This window comes from Crocuta crocuta, unplaced genomic scaffold (assembly GCF_008692635.1).
Source record: "Crocuta crocuta isolate KB4526 unplaced genomic scaffold, BGI_CrCroc_1.0 scaffold70, whole genome shotgun sequence".
NCBI classification, from domain to species: domain Eukaryota; kingdom Metazoa; phylum Chordata; class Mammalia; order Carnivora; family Hyaenidae; genus Crocuta; species Crocuta crocuta.
Window position 1 is genome coordinate 6858246 of NW_027528417.1, and position 26154 is coordinate 6884399.

Here is a 26154-nt window from a genome sequence, read left to right on the forward strand (position 1 = left end):
TTTCCCATATAAACTCATCATAGAGAATTTTAATATCTCTGTAAAGTCTGCCTTCCTTTTGCATACTTTGATATTCGACCCGGCATTTTAAATACACTGAATATAGTACCTGGGCTGCAAAGCACAAAGCAACAAATTCCAACCATTTTCCATAATCTGGACCAGCCACCTATGTGTTTGTGAAAGTATCATATTCCTAAATGTGGTCTACAAAATCTAAACAAATTTGAGCTTTGACTGCCTTAAGGATTCCTTTAATTCTTCAAAATCACCTGGTGCCCACTGCTAACATTTTTTTATTAGATTTTAATTACAGGAGTGAAATGATTATAAGAAGGCTAAAATGAAAAAAAAAAAATAACAATCTCCCTATCCTACCCTCCTCAGATAACTAACTTGGTATTATCTTTCAATGCTTTTTAAAATAAATTTTATACAAATCAAAGAGTTTTGCCATTTTTATTTGTTTTATAAAAATAACTTCCTAATATGAAGCTCTGCCCTTTCATTTTGTCACATATTACATATATGACAAATACATATATCAATGGATCGTAACTGTATTTCCAGATATTAACCACTAGAAACAAGGCTACACTGGACACCCACATGCATACATCCTGAATAACTCATACCTCTATTTCTTTTTTTTTTTATTTTTTTTATTTATTTCTAGAAGAGAGAGAGACAGCGTGAGCAGGGGAGGGTCAGAGAGAGAGGGAGTCACAGGCTGAAACAGGCTCCAGGCTCTGAGCTGGCAGTCAGCACAGAGCCCGACGCGGGGCCCGAACCCACGAACCGCGAGATCATGACCTAAGCAAAAGTCGGACGCTTAACCAACTAAGCCACCCAGGCGCCCCCTCATACCTCTATTTCTAACACCAAATGCAAGTCTATCAGAACCAAAGTGATATGTATTGTTAACAGTCATAGATGTTTTTAAATTACTTTCCAAAAAGTTGCACCAATTAGTATTTCCATGGGCAATACTTAAAAGTGACTTTGGATTTCCAATTATGGCAAGATGGAATTACCCCCCACTGCTCCCAGATCCTCCCTCTCATGACTAAAAATGCCTAGACATAATATAGAGAACAAGCGTAAGAGGACTCTGAAATATGGAAAAAAGGAGGTGAGCTGCCCGGACAACAATGGACTTGAGGAACGACACGGCTGTGAGTCTCCTCGGTTTCTTATTGCTACTCATGGACACGGAAAAGGGTGCAGTGAATGTTGTGAACCCAGAACTATCCCCAAAAGAGAAAAGGCCTGTTTCCCTCAGCCAAAGAACCAGTAAAAAGATGGCCTAAGGGAAACTCTGAGAATACCTGCCTCACTCTGGCAAAACACCAAGAGAAAATAGCGCACGACCCTCTCTCTCTTCTGCCGGCTCAGCGGAGCGAAGCAGGGCGCCAGCCCCAGAAGAAGGCGGCCCACTCCAATTTCCCAGCTGGCAGATGTGAGCAAGGCCAACAGGGAGCTCATCTTCCATCACGGTGGGAGCAGGCAGCAGTGACATGATCCCACCAACTACCACCACACTCCAGGGGACAGCATCCATGAGAAGAACAGGCTGCAGACCCTCCAACTCCCTGACCAAGGAAACCAGCCACTTTACCACTGCCCTGAGGGGACAGTGTCACCACATTTGAGCAGGAAACTGTTCTGTTCCCCAACCAGCACAAGCAAGCAGCAATCTGATTCCCCCATCAGGTTAGTGTCAATGGGGTCCAGTGAGGAGCTGGATGCACATTTCTTCCCAAGCAACAAGACTTCCTGACACAGAGCAGGGTGAAGACGGGGTCTCCTAAGATAACAAGCAAAATATCCAAGATACAATCAAACATCATGAATCGTAGCAAGAATGAGGAATATCACAACTAGAATCAAAAAAGACAATCAACAGATGCTAACACCAATATGAATCATGCTAGAATGATCTCCTAAGAATTTTAAAGCCACCATAACCAAAATGTCTTCACATTCTCTTAAAACCAATGAAAGAAGTAAACATTTCAGGGAAAATAAAGGTTATAAAAATGTAAATTATAAAGCTGAAAAATACAATAACCAATATAAAAAACTCACTGATGGGCTCAGTAACAGAATGCAGGTTGGCGAGAACATCATCAGTGAACTTACAGACAGATTCATTGTATTTATAAAATCTGAAAAACTGATTTAAAAAAGACTTTAAAAAAAAGCAGTCTCGTGACCTGTAGAACAATCACAAAATACTTTATACAAGGAAACTTCGTTTTACTGAGCTTTGCAGATACTGTCCTTTTTACAAACTGAAGGTTTGTGTGGATCAAGTCTATCAGTACCATTGTTCTAACAGCATTTGCTCACATGTGTCTCTGTCACATTTTGGTGATTCTTACGATATTTCAAACTTTTGCCTATTATTATATTTGAATTGCCACAGTCTCATGATAAAACTTTAAGGAATGAGGAGAGGAGTTGCTTCTATGGAAGAGCAAACAAAGCAATTTCCTGAGATGGACTCTCCCCTGGTGAAGATGCTGTGATGACTGCTGAAATGACAACAAAGCATTTAGAATATTATGGAAACTTTTGTTGATAGAACAGTGACAAGGTTTGAGAAAACGGACTTCAATTTTGAAAGAATTTCTACTTGGGTAAAAGCCTATCAAACAGCATCACATGCTACAGAGAATCATGCATGAAAGGAAGAGTCAATTAATACGACAGACTTCACTGATGGATTATTTTAAAAAACTGCTATAGTCACCTAAACCTTCGGCAACTACTACCACCCTGATCAGTCAGTGGCCATCACCATTGAGGAAGACTCTCTCTACTGGCAAAAGATCACAGCTCACTGAAAGCTCAGATGATGATTAGCATTTTTTTTCAATAAGGTATTTTTAAATCTTTTTTTAAGTTTATTTATTTTGAGAGAGAGAGAGCATGTAGCAGGGAGAGAGAGGGCAGAGAGAGAGAATCCCAAGCAGGCTCTGCACTGTCCACGAAAAGCCCAACACGGGGCTTAAACTCACAAACTACAAGATCATGACCCGAGCTGAAATCAAGAGTCAGATGCTTAACCAACTCAGCAACCCAGGAGCCCCTGCAGTAAGGTATTTTTAATTAAAATATATACATTATTTTTTAGACATAATGCAACTGTACATTTAATAGACTACAGCACAGTTTAAACATACCTTTTATATGCACTGGGAAATTTTAAAAAATTCATTTGACTCACTTTATTGCAATATTCGCTTTATTGTGGTGGTCTGGAACTAAACCTTCAATGTCTCTAAGGTATGCCTGTATTTGTATCCTCAGAGTCCCAAGAAGGAGAGGAATGGAAGAATGGAACTGAAAAAGTATTTGAAGAAATATTGCCTGGAAAATACCCACATTTAGCTGAAGAAATAAATCTACAGATGCAAGAACTAAACAAACTCAAGGAGAAACCCAAGGAAATTCACAGCAAAGATAAGTTATAATTAAACATCTAAATCCTAAAGAAAATATCTTTAAAACACCCAGAAAGAAGTGGCCCATCACTAATAACACCACTTGCAATCAAAGATTTTTCATATGAAACAACGGGAAACAGTAGAATCTTTTATGAGACTAAAAAAAAAGTCAACCAAAATTTTAACTGCAGTCAAATATGCTTTGAGAATGCAGGAGAAATGGAGATATCTCAGAAAAAGGAAAAGTAATAGTTCTTTTAAAACAAATCTAACTTTAAACAATGGCTTAAGAAAGTTCTCTAAACATAAAGGAGACTGTAACATCAGGCTAACAATATCAAAAAAGTAAAGGACATCAGAATGCATAAAATTAGGGGTATATACAACACACCTGCCTCTAACCCACTTCTCATGAGTGAAGCAAAAATTATAACTCCGTCTGATGAAATATTCTGTGTATATGGAGAATATACAGAAGATTTTAAAACAATTTTTTAAAGTCATGTTTTTTAAAAAAAAAAAGGAAAGTCAGGTTTAAGCCCTAACACATCAATAATCGCCTTCAATGTAAAATGGTCCATATACACTAATTAAAAGACAAACTGGCAAGGCAAATACAAAATTATGATTCAGCAACATGCTGTCTGTTAAAAAGCTTACTTCATATACAATAATAGAGGTACATTTAAAGGGAAATGGTGAAAACATATAAAATGCAAACAATTTAAAATAAAGGCAGAAGTGGTTACATTGACACTAAATCACAGAAAACTTTACAGGGACAAAGAGGAACCTAAAGACATAATAACCCTAAATATGTAGACACTAAACAACAGAGCCTCCAAATACATGAAGTCAAAATTAGTAGAGACGAAAAGAAAAATAAACCCACGACTGTAACTCTAGATGTCATTATCCTACTTTTAGTAATTGCTAGAAATCAAAAACTGTTAAGAGTACAAAGTATCTAAACAACACAATGAAACAAGAGACTCTAACTTACACAAAAAGAACACTCCACCCAACAAGTAGCAGAATTCACATCCTTTTCAAGCACCCATGGTACATTCACTAAGATCAAGCAGCTGAGGTAATGATTCCAGGGTGGGGGCACCCAGTCCCACCTCAGGCTCTATGCTGAGTGTGGAGACTGCTTAAGATTCTCTTTTTCTTCCCCTCTGACCTCTCCCCCACTTGCACTTGCACACATGCTCGCTCTCTCTCTCTCTCTCTCTCTAAAAATAACAAAATATAGAATCTATATGCTGGAAATTACAAAATGCTAATGAAAGAAAGCAAAAAGGACCTAAATAAATGGAGAGATGTACCATGTTTATAGACTGGAAGGTAACAGAGTAAATATATCAATCTCCCTAAACTGATACATTGGTTTGATGCAATTCCTATCACAATGTCACCAAGAGTTTGACATAAAAAAGCTTGTTCCAAAACATATGCAAAAGCATATAAGCCCTGAAGTAGCTAAAACAATATGAACAAAGAAGAAAAAATGGGAGGAATCACTTTACCAATATTAAGATTCACTATATGGCTATAGTAATCAAAACACTGTGGTACTGGTGGAAAGACACACACAAATCAACAGAACAGAATAGAGAACCCAAAATGAGAGTCACCCAAAACAAATGTGCCCAACTGATTTGTGACAAAGAGCAAAAGCAATTCAATGTAGAAAAGACAAGTTTTTTTTAACAAATACTGCCAGAGCAACTAAATATTCACAGGCAAAAAATACAGAAACAAAAAAACCAACATCTATCTAAACTTAACACTTTAAACAGGTATTAACTCAAAATGGATGATAAATGTATGGCATACAAATATTTTGGGGGAGGGGGACACAAGAAAATCTTGTGGGACCTACCCAGCAATTTTGATACCTACCTGAGACTTGATATTGAGAGGAACAAAGGAAAATTGGTAAAGGGGGCCTCATTGAAATTAGAAACTTATGCTCTGAGAAAGATTCTGTTAAGAGGATAAAAAGACCTCCTTGACCTCAACCGCAACAATTTCTTACTTGACACATCCCTAAAGGCAAGGGAATCAAGAGCAAAAATGAACTATTGGGACCTCATCAAGATTAAAAGCTTCTGCACAGCAAAGAAAACAATCTATNAAGGGGGGTGATGGGTACGGAGGAGGGCACTTGTGGGGATGAGCACAGGGTGCTATATGGAAACCAACTTGACAATAAAGTATTTTTTTAAAAGCACAAACAAGGAAATAAAAATTACCCACAATCTTATCAAAAAAAATAAATTAAATTAAATTACAGAAAAAAAAAGAAAGAGGATAAAAAGACAGGGAGGGGCGCCTGGGTGGCTCAGTCAGTTAAGCATCCAACTTCAGCTCAGGTCACTATCTCAAAGTTACTAGGTTTGAGCCCTGGGTTGGGAGCCTAGAGCCTGCTTCAGATTCTGGTCTCTCTCTCTCTCTCTCTCTCTCTCTCTCTCTCTCTCTGCCCCTCCCCTCCACTCACTCTCTGTGTGTCTCAAAAATAAACAAACATTGGGGAAAAAATTTTTAAAAAGAAGATAAAAAGATAAGCTACACACTGGGAGAAAATATTTGCAAAGCATGTATCTGACAGTGGACTCATCTCTAAAATACATAAAGAAGGCTCAAAAACTCAAGAGCAAAAACAATTTGAAATTAAGCAAAAGACATGAACAAACATTTCACTGATGAGGCCACAGAGGAGGAAAACAAGCACATAAAAACGCATTCAACATCATTAGCATCTGAAATGCAAATTAAAACCACAATGAGGTATCACCACACCCACGAGAATGACTCAAGTTAAACATGGCAACAGCACATGCTACCAAGCATACAGAGAAACTGGATCACTCCTACACTGCTGGTGGGAATGTAAAACGGGACAGCTGTTCTGGAAAACAGTTCTCTGGTTTCTTAAAACATAAAACAAGGAGTCATCATATCAATAGCGTTGGGAGAAGGTATTCTCCACGGTCCTCACACACTTCTGCGTGTCTTAGGAAGACACGCTGAAGCATCTTTTTCCAACCCCGGCTGTAGTTAGATTTGTGGAGCAGCTTTGGAAAATATAAGGTCTCCCTCCAGGAAGAGGGCAGATTTATCTCCTGATGAGGATAATGAAGATAATGTCTCCTTCTGGGGGTAAAAGTTGGGCAGGTTTGCCAGGAGGTCCTCAGCAGAGACACAAACCGCCAAAGCATCCGCTCAGGCTGCCTGCACACTGTTCCCTCCACAGAGGGACCCGGGAGTCTGGGTTGGGTTGGGGGGGACCAATTCAAATGGACCCTCATGCTGTCCACTATGCCCCGGGTGACAGAGGCCTGTGTCTGATCCAGGAGTCTATGTGTTCTGCCTGCATCTATTAAAACCAGCAGGTTCACTTGTTAGCTTATAAGTAGGATGAAACCTTTCAGTTCTTCAAAACTATTTATTGCTAAGTAGTTACTGCAAAGTAACGATTCCCTTGTGTAAATGGACCATGATTTATCCGTCTACATTTGGACATTTCTACTCGTTGAAAGGCACTCTTCAGAGAATAAACAGACAAAGCCACTGACTAAGAGAAAATATTTGCAAGTCATGGATCTGATAAATAAGTTGTATCATAAATATATATTTTTAAAACTTCAAAATTCACTAAGAAAACCACTTTTTCTATACAAAAGATAATGCATAGATTGTTCAACAAGGAAGATACAGAGATGACAAGCACATAAAAAGATGATCTAAATCATAAATCATGAGGGCAATGCAAATTAAAACCACAGTGAGCTAGAAAAGCACACGTGGTAGAAGGGGTAAAGTTAAAAAAAAAAAAAAAAAAGACTAGCCACAGCGAGTTGGCAAGATATGGAAAAATGGCAATTCTCATACATTGGGGGTGGGGGGAATGTCAAATGGTACAACTACTTTGGAAAAGAGCTTGTCTGCTTCTTAAAAACAATTAAGACCTACCATAAGACCCAGCAATTTCACTTCTGGAAAGTTACTCATGAGACATGTTAAAGCAAATATCCAAAGATTTATTCAAAATGTTCACTTTTTAAAACCAATTCATTTACGAGTTGAAGGATTGCAAAACAGAAATTTCCTAACCCCATCATTTCTCCTGTTTTTCTTAGTTATGAGACTTCCATAAAGAAAAACTTTGCCAAATCAACTATCGGATTATTCTGAATTAGAGTCAGTTAAGGGGCGCCTGGGTGGCTCAGTCAGTTGAGCGTCCAACTTTCAGCTCAGGTCATGATCTCACAGTTCGTGGGTTCGAGCCCTGTGTCGGGCTCTGTACTGACAGCTAGCTCAGAGCCTGGAGTCTGTCTTTGGATTCTGTATCTCTCTCTCTCTCTCTGACCCTCGCCTGCTCGTGCTGTCTCTCTCTGACTCTCAAACATAAATGAAAAACATTAATTAAAATTTATAGTCAGTTAATGTCAGGCAGAGAAGGACAGATACCATATGTTTGCACATATAGGTGGATTAGGAGGAACTTAACAGAGGACCATGGGAGAGGAGGGGGAAAAATAGTTGGGGAGAGGGAGGGAGGCAAACCATGAGAGATTCTTGAATGCTGAGAACAAACTGAGGGCTGATGGGGGTGGGGGAGAGGGGAAGGGGGGGGATGGGCATGGAGGAGGGCACTTGCTTGGATGAGCACTGGGTGTCATATGGAAACCAACTTGACAATAAACTGTTTAAAAAATTTTTTAAGTCAGTTAAGTGCTGGGTAAGTGCTGATGTGGGCCCCTGATTGAACAATTTTCAGGCTAATGGTCACCTGTCCTCATAAGGGTTGTTTATTATAATCACGACCTCAGAAATTCCTTAGACAGCTATTTTAATATATTGTAGTCATTTTAATGCTCAAAATTCCATGCTGGGCAAGTAGAAGCTCCTTCGAGTTGGATCTTATGTTTTGTTGACAGGACCTAAGCAGCTTCTGGTAATTTCCTTTGCTTTCATAAATGAAAGCATGTCCTGGGTTCTATTGCTTATCTCCTTCATGAACATGTAGCTTTGCCCAAGACAGTAGTCATTCACACAAAAGACCTTTGAGTGGAAAACAGCATTTAAGGATTAAAATTTGTGCTAGACTTTTAGTAGCTCAAATTATAAAATAAGTAATTTCTTTTAAAAGAGACAAAATAAAATAAAGGATAAGTCATGAGTTCATTCTGATAATTTTGACTTAAATTAAGGATGACAGGATTTTACTTTTTATTTCCTAATTGTATGTCTTCTTTCATGTTAGAAAACCTTGGTTCCTACTGCAATTGGCATAATTAGTAGCTTTCTCTTCCTATAACATATATATACGCATATACAATAGTTTCAAGTCAGCAGTACAATTATTAACAACAAAAACAAAATGAAGTTGAAGTTTCCTTAGTGGGGTTTTTTGGTCCCTAAAATACATCTCAACAGAAATATACTACCAAGTACTGGGTGTCTGGCTCAGTTGGCTGAGCATCCAGCTCTTGATTTCAGCTTAGGTCATGATCTCCGGGCTCATGGGTTCAAGCCCTGCATCAAGCTCTGTGTTGGCGGTGAGAAGCCTGCTTGGGATTCTCTTTCTGTGTGCCTCCCCACTCTACCTTTTTCCCTCAGAATAAATAAACGTTAAAAAAAAAAAAGAAAAAAGAAATATACTGCCGAGTACTATGATCTAAAAATACATTCGCATCTCTTCTCTGGAGAGTTAAATCACAAAGTTGATATCATGTTATTTTTCAATTTTTACAGACCCCTTTATTTTTTTTTCATTTTTATTTAATTTTACTTTTCATCATGTACATGTACATGGTTCTTAAATCTAAATCATAAAACAGTTACGTTCAGACAAGTATAGCTTTCATTCCTGTTCCTACTTCCTATTCCCCTCCTCTCCCTATAAATTGCCATTTTTCAGTAATTTTTCATGTATCCTTCCATTCTCTCTTTTTTTTTTTAATGTTTTATTTATTTCTAGGAGAGAGAGAGAGAGAGAGAGACAGCATGAGCAGGGGACGGTCAGAGAGAGAGGGAGTCACAGACTGAAACAGGCTCCAGGCTCTGATCCAGCAGTCAGCACAGAGCCCGACGCGGGGCTCGAACCCACGAACCGCGAGATCATGACCTAAGCGAAAGTCGGACACTCAACCGACTAAGCCACCCAGGCGCCACTTTGAGAATATTAGTAAATGCATCTATCCTTTCTGTTTTCGCCCCTTTCTTACACAGAAGGTCGCATACCATAAATACTGCTCTGCCCCTTGCGTTAGTTCAGGATAATAATAGATCTCGGAGACGACTCACTCCATGGCAGTGTATCGAAATCCTCTTTGTCCCTTCCCGTGGCTGCCAAGTCCTCCATTATGGGGACTGTGGTTGCCAGAATTCTAAGAATCTCTCAAGATTCCCACTCCTCTGGCATCAAACACCAATCTAGGTACTACAGTGAAGAGAATTTGAAGAAGTCAAGTCCCAATTCAATTAACCCCAAAATATGTAGCTTCTCTGCATGAACCTTTCCCAGTCCAGTGAAGCCTATAAAGGGAGAGTTTCCTGTGGCTGGAGCCAAAAGAGGGAGGTCAAAGACGTTTGAGCGGGGTGGGGGTGTGGGGGGGATTCAAGGAATAAGTAGCCCTCCCACTGGCCTCCAAGAAGAAAGCAAACTGCTTGGCTATGAACGGCCAATGGAGAGAAAGGAGGGCCCCTAGAAGCTGAGAGAAAGTCCCGGCCAAAAGCCAGCAAGGAAATGGGGACAGGAGACCTACAGCTGCAAGGAAATAAATTCTGCCAACAATCAGTGAGATTGGAAGAAGCCTCTGAGCCTTGGACGAAGAATCCAGCACCAGCCACCACTATCAGTTTCAGCCTGTGAGCGTGAGCTGAGGTTCCAGCTACACAGACCCCTGACTCCTGACCTATGGCAACTGTCAGATTAATAATGTGTTTTGGGGGTTTTTTTGGTAATTTGTTACAGCAGGAATGGAAAACTAACATGCCCACAGTTCTCTAGTTAGTCTCCTGCCCATGGGTATTTACATTGTTTATAGTCTTTTGCCATAACAAACAAACAATGCCTAGTAAATGTGTCATTTCACTTCTTTGCTAATAAAGGATCCTTGGACCTTCTGTCCTAGAAGTGAGATGGCTGGGCCAAAGGGTGAAAATATGTAATTTTTCTAGATATTGTCAAATTCCTCTTCCAAGTAGCTTCGCTATTTTACATTCCCGCTGGCAATGGATGAGAGGCGCTATTTGTCCACAGCCTCACCAAGAGAATACGTTTTCAGGCCCAGCCAGTGCCCTGAGAAAGGCTCTCTCTCTGGCTTCTCTGAGAATGAGGAATAATGATGTGCATTCCTCTTACAAGGAGGAAACTTTCATATTTATTGGTAGGTTTAAGGGTCCTCATTCCTTTCTCCGTGAACTCTCTGTGCATAACTCTAATCTCTACTTCTGCCATATCCCTTTTACCTGCTGACGAGTTTTGGCTTTTGCATCCAGTGTTAGAGGCTTCTCTTAAATATCTAGTGATTCTTTTTTTAATATACATTTTGCTTCTTTTGAGAGAAAGAGCACATGTGCGTGTATAAGCAGGGGAGGGGAAGAGAGGGAGGAAGAGATAATCCCAAGCAGGCTTCCCATCGTCCACAGAGTCTGATGTCCGCTCAGTCCCATGAACTGTGAAATCATGACCTGAGCTGAAATCAAAAGTTGGACACTTAACCAACTGAGCCACCCAGGCGGCCCCAAATACCTGGTGATTCTTGATTGCCTATTTATATTTTTAAATGCTGCACTGAAGTGTTGCTGGGAGGTGTGTGTGCAAGAGCAGGGCTTAACAGTGATGGGCTCCATTCCAAGAATAATGCGGAAGGTTTCGCTGGGTGCAGGAGGGGCCATCCAAATGGCAGACCCTGTGGGGCCCTTCCTGGGATTTGGCCACCTTCCCAGAGATGAATCTCCAAATTCTGGCCAACAGTGCATAAGCCAGGCCGCCGACAGTCTTCAATTGCCATAGAATAGTGGGTGGAAGGCCTCAGCTTTCCACATAAGTAGACATTCATAGAATCCTCAGATTTCTCACAAGGCACCGCCATCTCCCTCTTATCTATATGTGAAAACACCCAAATTGGCACCATCCAGAATGCATTTCAAGTCCTGCTGTGGCAGAAGAGGCAGAGTCTCCTGGATGCTTGGGTTGTGGCGGGTGGGGAAGCTGGGAATCAACCCTCAATGCAGATTCCCCATCGTTCCTGGCTGGAGTCTCCCCTCCCCCTCACCGCAGGCATCAAAGGTAGCAGGCACCTGTAGGCACCTCTAATTTCCAACCTTTCCAGAGTTCTGACATACAGTCATCAAGTCTCCTCACAGTTTTCGCCTTGCAGACAAAAAACGATGTCAGCAACCTTGATTCCGCTAAATTAGCAAGTATCCATCTGTGAGCTTTCCAGCTTCCCAACTACAAAGACGAGGTGACAATGCTCATCGGCTTTAGCCATCTTTCCCTTTGCCCTTATGGTTTTGTGACTTTGTCATTCCTTTACTTGCAGTTCTGTAGAGCAGCAGACGACAGCACGTTCAAGCAGAAGACGGCTGCTAACATTTCTTCAACTGGAAACCCTCCACCGGTCCCTTCTTGCCCCCGGCACTGCGGGCATGTGACGTCTCCTGGAACTCTACTCTATCTTTCCTAGTGTTTCCACATGAACCGTCTAGGTCTCTGTCATCAGCTCTGTGTGCTTCAGTGTGTTCTTTGATACTGCCTTTCAAAGCACGAACACTGTCCCCAGCAGAGGCCACAGTCTTTCAGTTCCTCTGCTACATTCCAAAAAACGGCCTCTCCACAGAGTTTTCATTACTTGTTTATTAAAATTCTGTCTATTCCCTTAGTCCTGCCCCAGTAAGAGTTGCCTGTTCTTGCTCTTCCTCCTCCTCTGAGTACTGTGTCTCTCTCAGGGGACTCTGACAAATCTGCTTACTCATGACTTCTTCACCTACTCAGCACCTGACCAGGACAGGTTGTGGCAAAGAATGAGGTGGTGAGAGGGGGCTGTTCTCTTTTGGAGTGAGGAAATGACGTCATCTGCCCGCAGCCTTACCAACAGGGGCAGATTGGCTCCCATCCAGTCCTGCTCCAGATCTCCTGGGAACAGGCATGCCTGGCCCCAACAACCACACACAGAACACATCTGCATTTGGGACCCTGCAGAAGCCCCAAGGTCTCCTAGTCACCGAGGTTTAGAGGACAGTGAGTCATCTCTGTCACAGAGCACGGGAAGAACGGAGCCTGTTTCACCTCTCCCACAAGGCTCAGCCTCACCTTCCAGGCTCCTTCTCCACACGCATCCTGCTCACTGTGATTCTCCAGAGAGAGGAGCCACACAGAAATCATAGCAATTTCCGGAGAGAACCAAATGGTTCATGCCCTAGCTACGATGGTCGGAATGGTTTAGTTCTTTCCAGTTAAATGGTGTCTGCTGTTGGGGTTAAGAGTATTTGGGATAGAGTGATCAGAGTTGCACTCAAAAGAAGAGATTCTTAAAGTGACCAGAAGCCTAATGATCTGAGGGAGCCAGCTGTGAAAACATCTGGGGGAAGAGCATTATAGGCACAAGGACCAGCACCAGGAAAAAGCCCTGGGGTGAGCATAGTAGGCCTCCTGTGTTCAAAAAGCAACAGGAAAAACTATGTAGCTGGAATGGAGTAAGAGTCAAGAAAAGTCATAGAAGACACGGGCTAAGCGGTGGGCAGGGGGTAGGTGATGGAGGGCAGAGTGGCCCATGGTAAAGAGCAGGGCTATCATCTCAGCCTGGCAGGATGTTATTAGAAGAGTCTGAGCAGGGAAGAAACAAAAGCTAACTCACACTAAGAGATTCTCTAGCTGCTACATGGAAACCAGGCTGTGAGTCCAAGAAACGATGTAAGAACATCTGTTGAGAAACTATATTATCTCTGGCTCCTGGTGAAGATGACGGTAGACGTACGGAGAGAGGAGAGGCAGAGAAGCCAATGGTGAGAGGCCTTTACAAATAAACGAAAACAGCTACTACTTCTGGCTCTAGTGGACTAAGGATGCATGCTCCCATTTAAAACAACTACGAAGTAGACAAGATACACAAAACATCAGTTTTCAAGACACTAGACATAAAACAAAGCTGGACAGTGACCCCTAAAATGTGGAAAGAAAGGAGGCTCTACATGCCGCCCCCCCCACTTAGGCCCAATTAACCTGCAATACCAAGGAAGAATCTTGCCTTCCAAGTGATGAATATGCTCAATTAAAATTACATGCTCATAAACTAGCATTGTTATATGACAGTACCTATCTACAGGAAAAGGAATTTTCAATGATAAGGTACATAAAATTGCACTAGCAATCAGCACTAATGTACACATTTTGTAATCACCACTAACGTAGACATTTACAACTGATGTGATGAGGAGGACACTAACTTTGACCCCTAATTAAGCAACATGTTGTCTCTCCCTCAGAAAAAGAATCGTGTTCATCTCATTTGTAGACCTATATTTAAAAAAAAAAAAAAGTTGTACTCCTTTATTATTCTTTACCATGTCAATTTAAAGATCTGTGGATATTTGTTTTCTCTCATTATAGAAACACATTCATCAATAAAAAAAAAGTGGATATTTGTTTTCTCTTGTTTCATATAGTACAAATATAATAGCCACAATTTTGTGTCTTATCTCATAAGTCCTACAATATTTACTCTCTATTTATAGGAAAAAGTTTTCTAATCTATAATCTAGATCAATCTCATTAATTCTAGGGTCTCCTCAGTATTCTACACTAAGTAAAAGACTAGATCATGTATTCAAGGCTGCTCTGGGGTTTAATGGAGCATGAACCAAACCGTCCAGAAGATGTTAATCAGGAAGCATCAGAGCATGAAGGGAATCTGAGGTGCATCAGGACAGCTTCTCCTTTTAAAGGAAGGAAACAGAACCCAGGGAGAATGAGATCTGCCCAGCATAGGACCAGTCCAGAAAGCCTCCTGGCTCTGCCTCCTCCTCCACCTCCTTACACAGCTTCCCTGGGCTTCCAGCAGCTCGTTCTAGAATTTTACAAAAATGAAAACTATGACTAAACTACCACCAGTCAAGAATGCCTCTCAAAGATGCAAACAAGAACCAACTTTAACTCCCTGCCTTGGGCTGTCCTCATATCTAGGGAACTCCAGATATTTCCCACCACCCTGCTTCAGTCCCACAGGTCTTCTCTGCATCCTTGATTGTTCTCAACTGAGGGTGTTAAGTAAAAAATTAAACCCTTAGAAAAGTCTAGGGGGAAAAAAATGTCAACATCAGGTACATAGAGACCAAGAAATACTACGAGTAAAACTAATAAATCTGACCTGATGGTGGTGAATAATTCTTTTAATGTATTGTTGGATCCAGTTGGCTAGTATCGTGCTAAGAGTTTTTGCATCCATGCTCATCAGGAATATTGGCCTCTACTTTTTTTTTAGTGGGATCTTTGTCTGGTTTTGGAATCAAGGTAATGCTGGCCTCAAAGAATGAGTTTGGTAGTTTTCCTTCCATTTCTACTTTTTGGAACAGCTTCAAAAGAATAGGTGTCAACCCTTCTTTAAATGCTTGGTAGAATTCCCCTGGAAAGCCATCCAGCGCTGGGCTCTTGTTTTTTGGGAGATTTTTGATTACTAATTTGATTTCTTTACTGGTTATGGGTCTGTTCAAATTCTCTATTTCTTCCTTCAGTTTTGGTGGTTTACATATTTGTAGGAATTTGTCCATTTTTTCCAGATTGCCCAATTCATTGGCATATAATTGCTCATAATATTCTCTTATTATTTGTATTTCTGCAGTGTTGGCTGTAATTTCTCTCTTTCCTTCTTGATTTTACTTATGTGGGTCCTTTCCTTTTTCTTTTTGACTGAACTGGCCAGGGATTTATCAATTTTGTAAATTCTTTCAAAGAACCAGCTTCTGGCCTCATTGATTTGTTCTATTGTTTTTGCTTGTATGTTTATTTTGATAGCATTGATTTCTGCTCTAATCTTTATTATTTCCTGTTTTCTGCTGGTTTGGGGTTTTATTTGCTGTTCATGTTCCAGATCTTTAAATTGTAAGGTTAGGTTGTGTATCTGAGACCTTTCTTCCTTCTTTAGGAAGCCGTGGATTGCTATAGACTTCCCTCTTATGACCGCCTTTGCTGCATCCCACAGGTTTAGGGCTGTGGTGTTATCATTTTCATTGGCTTCCATGTACTTTTTAATTTCCTCTTTAACTTCATGGTTAACTCATTTATTCTGCAGTAGATGTTCTTTAATCTCCAAGTATTTATGGCCTTTCCAAATCTTTTCTTGTGGGTCATTTCAAGTTTCATAGTGCTGTGGTCTAAAAATGTGCACAGTATGATCTCGATCTTTTTGTACTTGTTGAGGGTTGATTTGTGTTCCAGTATGTGATCTGTTCTGGAGAATGTTCCATGTGCACATGAAAAGAATGTGTATTCCACTGCTTAGGATGAAGTGTTCTGAATATATCTGCTAAGTCCATCTGGTCCAGTGTGTCTTCCAAAGCCACTGTTTCCTTGTTGATGTTCTCCTTAGATGATCTGTCCATTGCTGTAAGTGGGGGTTGAAGTCCCCTACTAATATGCTATTATTATCAATGAGTTTCTTTATGCTTATGATTTATAGATTTATATATTTGGGTGCTGCTTCAGCTCTTGTTACAGTCCTTATTTTAAAATCTAGATTGTCTCCTGTAAGTATGTCTACTCTGGCTTTCTTTTGATGACATTAGAATGATAGATGGTTCTCCATCCCCTTACTTTCATTCTGAAGGTATTTTTAGGTCTAAAATGGGTCTCTTGTAAACAGCATACAGATGGATCTTGTTTTCTTCTCCATTCTGTTATCCTATGTCTTTTGATTGGAGTGTTTTGTCCACTGACATTTAGAGTAAGTACTGAAAGATATGAATTTATTGCCATTGTGTTGCCTGTAGAGTTGGAGTTTCTGGTGGTAGTCTTTGTTGCTCTTGGTCTTTTTTGTTTGTTTTGTTTCATCTTTTATTCCCTCAGAGAATCCCCCTTAAAATGTATTGCAGGGCTGGTTCATGGTTATGAACTTCTTTAGTTTTTATTTGTCAGGAAAACTATCTCTCCCTCTATTTTGAATGACAGCTTTACTGGATAAAGAATTCTTGGCTGCACATTCTTCTGATTCAGCACGTTGAATATATCCTTTCTGGCTTGCCAAGTTTCTGTGAATAAGTCTGCTGTGAACCTGATCTGTCTTCCTTATAGGTTAAGGATTTTTTTTTGCCCTTGCTGTTTTCATAATTTTTTCTTTCTTTGTGTGTTTAGTGAAGTTGACTATGATATGCCTTGTGGATGGTTGGCTTTTGTTGAATCTAATGGGAGTTCTCTGTGCTTCCTGGGTTTTGATGTCTGTTTCTTTCCCCAGGTTAGGAGAGTTTTCTGCTATGATTTGCTCACATAACCCTTCTACCCCTTTTTCTCTCTCTTCATCTTATGGTATTCCTATGATTCAAATGTTATTCCTTTGTAATGAGCCACTGAGTTCTTAAATTCTTATATCATGCTCTTTTGCCTTAGGTTCCCCTCTTTTATTCTGCTTCAATAATCTTCATAATTTTGTCTTCTATATCACAGATTCACTGCTCTGCTTCATCCATCCTTGCTGCTGTGGCATCCAAACAACCCTAAAATTTGTATGGAACCAGAAAAGACACCAAATAATGAAAGCAATCCTGAAAAAGAAAACAAAGCTGGAGGCATCACATTTCCAGACTTCAAGATGTATTACAAAGCTGTAATCATCAAGACAGTACGGTACTGGCACAAAAACAGATAAATGGAACAGAATAGAAAACCCAGTAATAGCCCCACAAACATATGGCCAATTAATCTCTGACAAAGCAGGAAAGAATATCCAATGGAATAAAGACAGTTACTTCAGCAAATGGTGTTGGGAAAACTGGACAGCAACATACAGAAGAATGAACCTGGACCACTTTCTTACATGATACACAAATAAACTCAAAATGGATGAAAGACCTAAATGTAAGATAGGAAACCATCAAAATCCTAGAAGAGAAAGCAGGCAACAACCTCTCTGACCCTGGCAACTTCTTACTTGACATGTCTCCGGAGGCAAGGGAAACAAAAGCAAAAATGAACCATTGGAACCTAACTTATAAAACTTTCAGCACGGCAAAGGAAACAATCAGCAAAACTAAAACACAACCCATGGGACTGGAGAAGATATTTGCGAATGACATACCAGATAAAGAGTTAGTATCCAAAATCTATAAAGAACTTATCAAACTCAACACCCAAAAAGCAAATAATCCAGTGAAGAAATGGGCAAAAGACATGAATAGATACTTCTTCAAAGAAGACATCCAGATGGCAAACAGACACACGAAAAAATGCTCAACATCACTCACCATCAGGGAAATACTAATGAAACCCACAATGAGATATCACCTCACACCAGTTAGAATGGCTAAAACGAATAACTCAGGAAACAACAGATGTCAGTGAGGATGTGGAGAAAGGGGAACGCTGTACTGCTGGTGTGAATTCAAACTGGTGCAGCCACCCTGGAAAACAGTATGAAGTTTCCTCAAAAAATTAAAAATACAGCTACCCTACGACCCAGCAATTGCACTACTAGGTATTTACCCAAAGGATACAGGTGTGCTGCTTCAAAGGGGCACATGCATCCCAATGTTTATAGCAGTGCTATTGACAATTGCCAAAGTATGTAAAGAGCCCAAATGTCCATCAAGAGATGAATGGATAAAGGAGATATTTTATATATATGTATGTGTGTGTGTGTATACACACACACACACACACACACCCACACACACAATGGAATATTACAATGGAGTTCACAAAATGAATGAACTCTTGCCATTTGCAACAACATGAATGGAACCAGAATGTATTCTGCTAAGCAAAATTAGTCATTCAGAGAAAGGCAAATATGTGACTTCACTCGTATGTGGAATTTAAGATACAAAACAGATGAACATAATGGAAGGGAAGAAAAATAATATAAAAACAGGGAGGGGGACAAAACACAAGAGACTCTTAAATATAAAGAACAAACAGAGGGTTGCTGAAGGGGTCATGGGTGGGGGGATGGGCGAAATGGGTAAGGGGCATTAAGGAGAACACTCGTTGAGATGAGCACTGGGTATTATGTGTAGGGGATGAATCTCTGGATTCTATTCCTGAAGTCATTATTGCACTGTATGCTAACTAACTTGTATGTAAATTAGAAAGTAAATAAAAAGAAAAAATAAAACAAGTTCCAAACTGAAACCATCAGAGAAAACCATACCTTGCTTGGCAGCCGAGTAGCAGCATCTCATGGTTATGAATCAAAATATATAAAAGAACGAGGAAGGCTTTTGCTCTAATCGAAGTTGATGGGCTGTCAAGTAAACGGATAATTGTAGAGACAAAATCCTGTGGAGAGTATGAAAATATTTTGTGAGAAGACATGAAATAAATAGAGCAGTCAACTATCAGAGTCAATAGTTTACAATAAACAAACAGATGGCAGAAAATAAAAGAATATCAACTACCGTTCCTATATTCTTAATTTGTGCTGGACTCTAACTAAAATTTTAATATGTATTACTTCATCTTAACCCGGAAAGTAGCTATTAAAAAGTTGACAATATCATCCCTATTTTAAAGAGGAAAATGAACCTTGAACAGTTAACCAATTCACAAAGTTGGACTGAAATCAAGGCCAATGGGACAACAAAGCTCATTTCTTAACCACTCAACTACCCAAAGGAACAGTGGCAATAAATAATTAGAACTGGAAGTCATGACTGCATGTACCCATGAACCTCTGCACAAACCTGCATATACAGAAAACACATCTCTAGTCTCCACATCTGAAGTCCTACAGATATAAAACACCCAATATAGGACACAAAAGAGAAATGTATATATATATTCCTCTCATTCCTCCTCATATACCTTCCTCCTCATATATGTGTGTGTGTGTATATATATATATATATATATATATATATATAATGTAATTCCTATAACATTCTTTAATGAAAGGCATATTACAACACAGAGGGATAAGTACTAATATTAGCATTATTTTCCCTTTGTTTTGGGTGCCTAGTGACAGGCAAAAAGAAATTCAGGCACACACAAAGAGTCAATACGTGTAAGCAGGCAGGAATATAGAAGTATTAGCAGGATGGCTACACAGGGCAAGAGTGGAAGTTCCCAACAGTACTTAAAAGAAGCAAGCACCTAGCAGTGACATCGTTATGTCCAAGGCAAATGTAAGCAGCTCATTTATTTGCCATGTCACTGTCATTTTACATTGGGTGCTACATTACCAAACATGAAGAATTTACATAGGCATATGCTTTAATTTAAGGATGGAGATATACCTCTGTATCTATATCTATGCGGGAGTCTCACCTAATTCCTGAACCAAATAATCAAGCTAAGTGATCACCTGGGTTAAATAAAAGCATCAACACCAAGGGATCTTTGAGCCATTGATCTGTTTCCACCTTTCCAGCATGTATACAGAAAAAAGCCTATTTCTCCACAGTCAACTCCCATTCTAATTTATACTCTGGGTTAAAGAACGACAATCATAAATCTGTTTCCCACACTCATACCACCCCCCCACACAAACACATAATTCAAGAACTACTCAAGGATCCACTAGCCTTAGACTGTAAAACTGTTCCAGTTACAGAAGACTTAAAAAGACATGATAACTGACTGCAATTCAAGATCTGGCAATTTTGTTTAACACAAAAGAACATTACTGGGATGACTGTAAGATCTGAATAAGTTCTGTAGATATGTTAATGTTAAATAAATGTTAACTTCTTTTTAAATTCATCACGTATTTTTAGGGAATATACAGTAAAGAGGCATCAGGTCTGCAACCTCTTCTAAATTTGGTCACAGGTGTATGTGCACACACAAAGTAAAAGACAAAAAAGAGAAACTATAAAGCAAACATGGTAAAATACTAACATTTGCTGAATGTGGGTGAAGGGTATATTGCAACCCTGTGAATTCCACAACCAAAATTAAGCTCAGAACTGACCCTAAACATGATTCTCCCCCTCTGAGGATCATACATTCAAGACCACGCTTAAAGACCTGAGCACCTTCCTTGATTCCTCATTCCTCCCATGTACAATTGGTCCCCAATTACCAAGGAGAATGATAACCCCCATTAATATTGCCTTATGTTTCAAAACACCATTTTTCCTGAATTACTAGAACACTTTGCTTTCTTTCATCTATTCTAGAAATCTTAGCCACAGTGATTTCCTACAACAGCAAATATGATTATGTTATTCACCATAGTTCCTGCAACTGTTGTGAATGAAGCCCAAATTCCTTATCATGGCATACAAGGCTCTTCACGATCTTTTTATTACCTTTACGAAATCACTTAATATACCCCCATTCCTTTATATAATCCCCAAAACTCACCCTAGGGAAATAAACCAAGAAAAGAGTATATATTGAGCACAGGAAAGAGACTAAGAGAACCCTCAGATGATTTGCAGGGTGATAGTTGTAAACAGGCACAGAGAGCAGCCTATCTGTATTGGAGTAGTCAGAAGACTCCAGGAGAGATCTCCTTAAGGAGAAAAAATTGGACAGAATGCGCAATTCATGGGAATGCACTCTGAAAATAAAAAGCGATGCAATATAACTCTGCTGAATGTTGAGCTAACCAAAATTAACAGAATGGGTGCATGTGTGTGGCAGGCCTAATGTCATACTTGAAAACAAACTCCAAGTGAATCTAAGATTGAAAAAATAACACCAAAGGATGAAAAGATCTAGAAGAGTCTACAGGAGATAAATACAGTAGATGCGTGTATGTATTGATTTACACACACGTACATACATACTTATACAAGCATATGTAGACATTAAAAAGTTCCAAACAATTAATTATACAAGAAAACAAAGTACAGACAATATACCTCAGGAACAAAGATGCAAAAACCCTCTGTAAGTATTAGCAAGTTGAGTCCAACAACACATAAAAAGTATATACTTAAAAAATCACCAACAAGTCAAGTTTATCTCAGAAATAAGAGTGGTTTAATACTTAAAAATCAGTGTAATTCACCAGATTAAATTAGAGAAATCACATGATTTTATCAGTGGATAATGAAACAGCATATAACAAAAGTCAACATGCATTCATGACAGAAACTCACCAAACCAGAACAAAAGGGAATTTCCTCAATTTGTAAAAGGGCATCTAGAGAAAAATTATAGCTAACATCAAAATTAAAGAGGAAATACTTGATACTTCCCCACCGAAACTGGGAATTAAACAAGCATGTCCATTCCCATTGCTCTTACTATTTTACTGAAAGTCACTGCCAGTGTGATAAGGAAAGAAAAATAATTAAGAGTCATTCACAGTGGAATGGAAGAAATAGTCTCAGAGGCTGTGATTACCTATGTAAAAAATCCCAAAGAATCTATAAAAAAGTCTTCTATAACTAATAAGTTCAGCAAGATCTGGTGTTATTTCTATATACCAGTGATGAACAATTAAAAAGTAAATTTTTAAAGTATCACTTTTCAATAACTAACAATAACAACAACAAAAGGAAATACAGGTATAAACCTAACAAAATATGTAGAGAATTGGTAAACTGCAAACTATAAACAATTAGGAAAGAAAAAAAATGTTAAAAACATAAATAAAAGACATTCCATGCTCATCTACTTAAAAAAACTCAAGAAAGTTAATATGCCAACTCTTTCTCAAAAGGATCTATAGATTTATTGCAATTCTAATAAAAAAACTCCCAACAGTACTTTCTATAGATATAGACAAGCTAACTGTAAAATTTATATGGAAAGGCAAAAGAACTCACAAGCAGAACAATTTGAGGAGAAAAATGATATAATCACGCGATGATTTTAAGACATTTAAAAAAAAAACCCTACAGTAATGAAAACGATGTGGTACTGACAAAATGACAGATACACAGACCAAAGAAAGGAAATAAAGTCAATTATTTTAAGACAAAGGTGCAATTATTTCCCTTAATTCTCAAAATTTCCTGAAGCAAATGATTACCATTTATCAGATGAGAAAATGGTTAGAGATGAAGAACACTGCACAGAGACTAGTTGTCTGACACTAGCAATACTGCCCTCTTTTCTCCAAATATTTTTTCAATTGCTAACAAGTAGGAAACCTAATTAACCTAAGTTTCACCGAATTTCATCTTACTTCCCTCTTATCCAGGGCTTGTTAGGGAAATGTTAACACACAGCAACAAGAACAAAAGTAGATAATTAATCATCTAAGATAACTAAGACATAACCATACTGTTACTATAATTACACTGAAGCTTACTTACAGATCTTTTGTTTTATATCAAGCTTTGAGTTCTTCTGGAGGACAAACATGATTTTAATTAAATATAAAATGGGTAATTAAACCCCTATATTATATTACCTTATTACATTACATTACACTTTGTAGAAAGTTGGAGCACATGTAAGTATTCAGATAATCATTTCTGTTTATTTTATTTACACACATATTTACAAGTCTAAACAAAATATACAAATATAAATACTGTATTAACTTCCCATTTTCTACCCTGAAAGCATTGATTTCTTGAACCTAGTACAAGTACTCTTTTTAAGTAATTGCATTAGAAACTTATAATGCAATCAATCATAATTGAAGAATGTCTAATTTTTAAAATATTAGAAGCCTTTACCATTGAAAATATTTGTTATTACAGTTTATTTAACTCCCTAAATTAAAAAAAAGAAAAGAAATAAGTAAGGGACTTCGTATTGGCTTCTGAATTTTCTGGGTCTTGCTTACAACAAAATAAGTCACTCTGGGTGTATCCTGGATGGGTCTCAAAGAGTTTGGACTCCATTATTGGTTTCAGTCCTAATTTTAGAGATCTAGAGACGTTTAAAATGGCTTTGTAGTTTTCTTCAGAGAGGGAATAGGCTGGCAAACTATAGGGCTATCACAGCATCCTTTAAAAGTATCCTATTTTGTACAAAATGTTTACATTCCAGACCTTATCAAAGTACAAAATATCAGAGGGGGCAAGATGGCGGAGAAGTAAGGAGCTCCATACTTGCACTCGCACCCATACATCACACAGANACGGACACCGGGCGTCCGTGCTCCTGGCTGCCTAGGACTCTGGAGGGAAGGCAGAGAACTAAAAACTGGGAAATTAGCCTGTGNCAAAACATGGAAAGAGCTTAGTTGTCCATCAACAAATAGATCAAGAAGATGTGGTTTATCTATACAATGGAATACTACATGGCAATGAGAAAGAAGGAAGTCTGGTCACATGTAACAACATGGATGGACCTTGAGGGTGTTATGCTGAGCGAAATNTAAAAAGACAATAAAAGTTAAGTTTCAGGAAAAAAAAAAAACAAAGTACAAAATATCAGTCCTACTGACATCAATGGAACTTCATGGGCAATGGAATGAATTACTAAACCTTATCAAAATAGGCATTTTCCATCTCCTTTAAATGTTGTAACTGTCCAACTATAACTAAAAGAACAGTTTCTTGCTTTGTATTACTTATAGACTGACTACTGTCTAATAAGGCACAAGCTTTATTGACNTCAGTTGGTTAAGCATCCAACTTCAGCTCATGTCATGATCTCAGTTCGTGAGTTCGACCCCCATGTCAGGCTCTGTAATGACAGCTGGGAGCCTGGAGCCTGCTTCAGATTCTGTGTCTCCCTCTCTCTCTGGCCCTCCCCCATTTCTCTCTCTCTCCCCACCTCAAAATAAGCATTTTTTAAAAATTATTTTAAAGGACAGTCTTTTCTATAAATAGTGCTGGAACAACTGGGCACTTGTGGGGATGAGCACTGGGTGTTATATGGAAACCAACTTGACAATAAACTATTTGTAAAAAAAAATAAAAATAAATGAATAAAGTAGAAGTACAGTAATTTCTCAACCAAGTGCTACACCCAATTGCAATACTAAATAAATGTTCCTTTTAACTTTAAAAAAAAAAAAAACAAACAACTGGATAGCTACATGCAAAAAAAAAAAAAATACTTCAATCCATCCCATGCACCATATACAAAAATGATGACCATACAAAATAAATTATACAACTGCATAAAAAATGTCAAACTATAAAATTCTTAAAAGAAAACAAACGGAGAACCTTACTAACAAGTATAGGATTACACTTTAAAACTATCCAAAGTTGTGGAAACAAGGTAACGCATCCTTTATTTATTTCTTTGTTTATATAAAAAGCATGCTAGTGGAGTAGAGGGAGAGAGAGAGAGAAAAAGAGAAAATATCTTAAGCAGGCTCCACCCTCAGCATGGAGCCTGATGCAGGGTTCAATCTCACGACCCTGGGATCATAACCTGAACTGAAATCAAGAGTCACATGCTCAAACTACTTAGCCCCCCAGAAGCCCCAACACATCCCTTATTCTAACTTACAAAGAACTAAAATGGATTCACGGAAATTAACAAAGGAAATCTATATTTAAACAGATTTAACTCCTTGACAAAGAATACAACATAAGACTGTAGCATTTATGCTTTAATTTAATTAATCTAATTGCTTATGTATAAGAAATGTAAAAAAATGAAAACATGTGTTAACTTCAAGAAAATAATCTTACAAGTGATGAATACTCTTCATAAGGATTTTTATGTACATTAAAATGCATTTTATAAAATTTTAAGTTTAAATTTCTTAAATATTCACAAATTTAGCATTTATGAATTCAACTCCAAAAGCATTCTGCTAAAAATAGAATTGGTACTTTCTCTTTCTTTTCCAAGTGCCTAGGAAAGTGGCTAGATAAAAATGAAAACTCCAATCGCTTTTACTATCCAAGGTCACTGAAAAACAAATCCCTTTGATCAAGAACAAAAACACAAACAGGTTAAGAAAAAACTTGAGAGAGATGTAGGACTTACAAAGAAAAGCACAGCTCTCGGCTAAGTGGTAACAGAACTCCTAAAATCCCAGAGTGGCAGCATAAAGTACTGGGAAAGCACCTGGGATCTGGAGTCCAGCAAACCTGACCCCAAATGCCACATTCCTCGGAAAAATATCCTCACTAGTATTCCATTTCCTCAACTTTAGAATAAAATGGAGATGATTACACCTACATTTTCCTAGGCTTGATATATAGTGATTGAAGGCTAAGAAATACTAAAATAACTAAAAATACTAAATAATATATTTTATATACAATTATTAAAACATCATAAAAGTACTGCAAGAACTAAATTTTTGAAATTTGTATGGGAAACAAACAATAGAAGAAAATGATCAGAAGTATATTTAAGACTTCAGCAAATAAAAAAAGATCAAGAACAGATTGTTCATTTATTGGGATCCTTACTTTTCTACTTATACTAGACAGACTACAAATATGCCATTAAAAAGTTAAATTTAAATAAGGAGGGGGGAACATCTTTATGATACTATACATCTGTCAAAATAAATACATAATCTTGGGAAAATATTTGAAATATGTGTAAATCATTTTTACCAATAATAAAAAAAAAAAACCACTCATACCACTCCAGTTAAAAAACACATGACCTAGAAAACAATTGATAAAAGGACTCTAAACTGCCTAA

At 38.5% G+C, this 26154-nt stretch overlaps 1 protein-coding gene across 1 annotated transcript in view; it reads right to left on the minus strand.

Annotated features, from left to right (window-relative positions):
• ULK4 (unc-51 like kinase 4) overlaps positions 1–26154 on the minus strand; it is a 540134-nt gene that overhangs the window by 384223 nt on the left and 129757 nt on the right. Inside the window, exon 21 of the mRNA XM_077754339.1 lies at positions 18827–18954. Within this exon, the coding sequence (XP_077610465.1) occupies positions 18827–18954 (128 nt within the window). The remainder of the gene's footprint in view (positions 1–18826; positions 18955–26154) is intronic.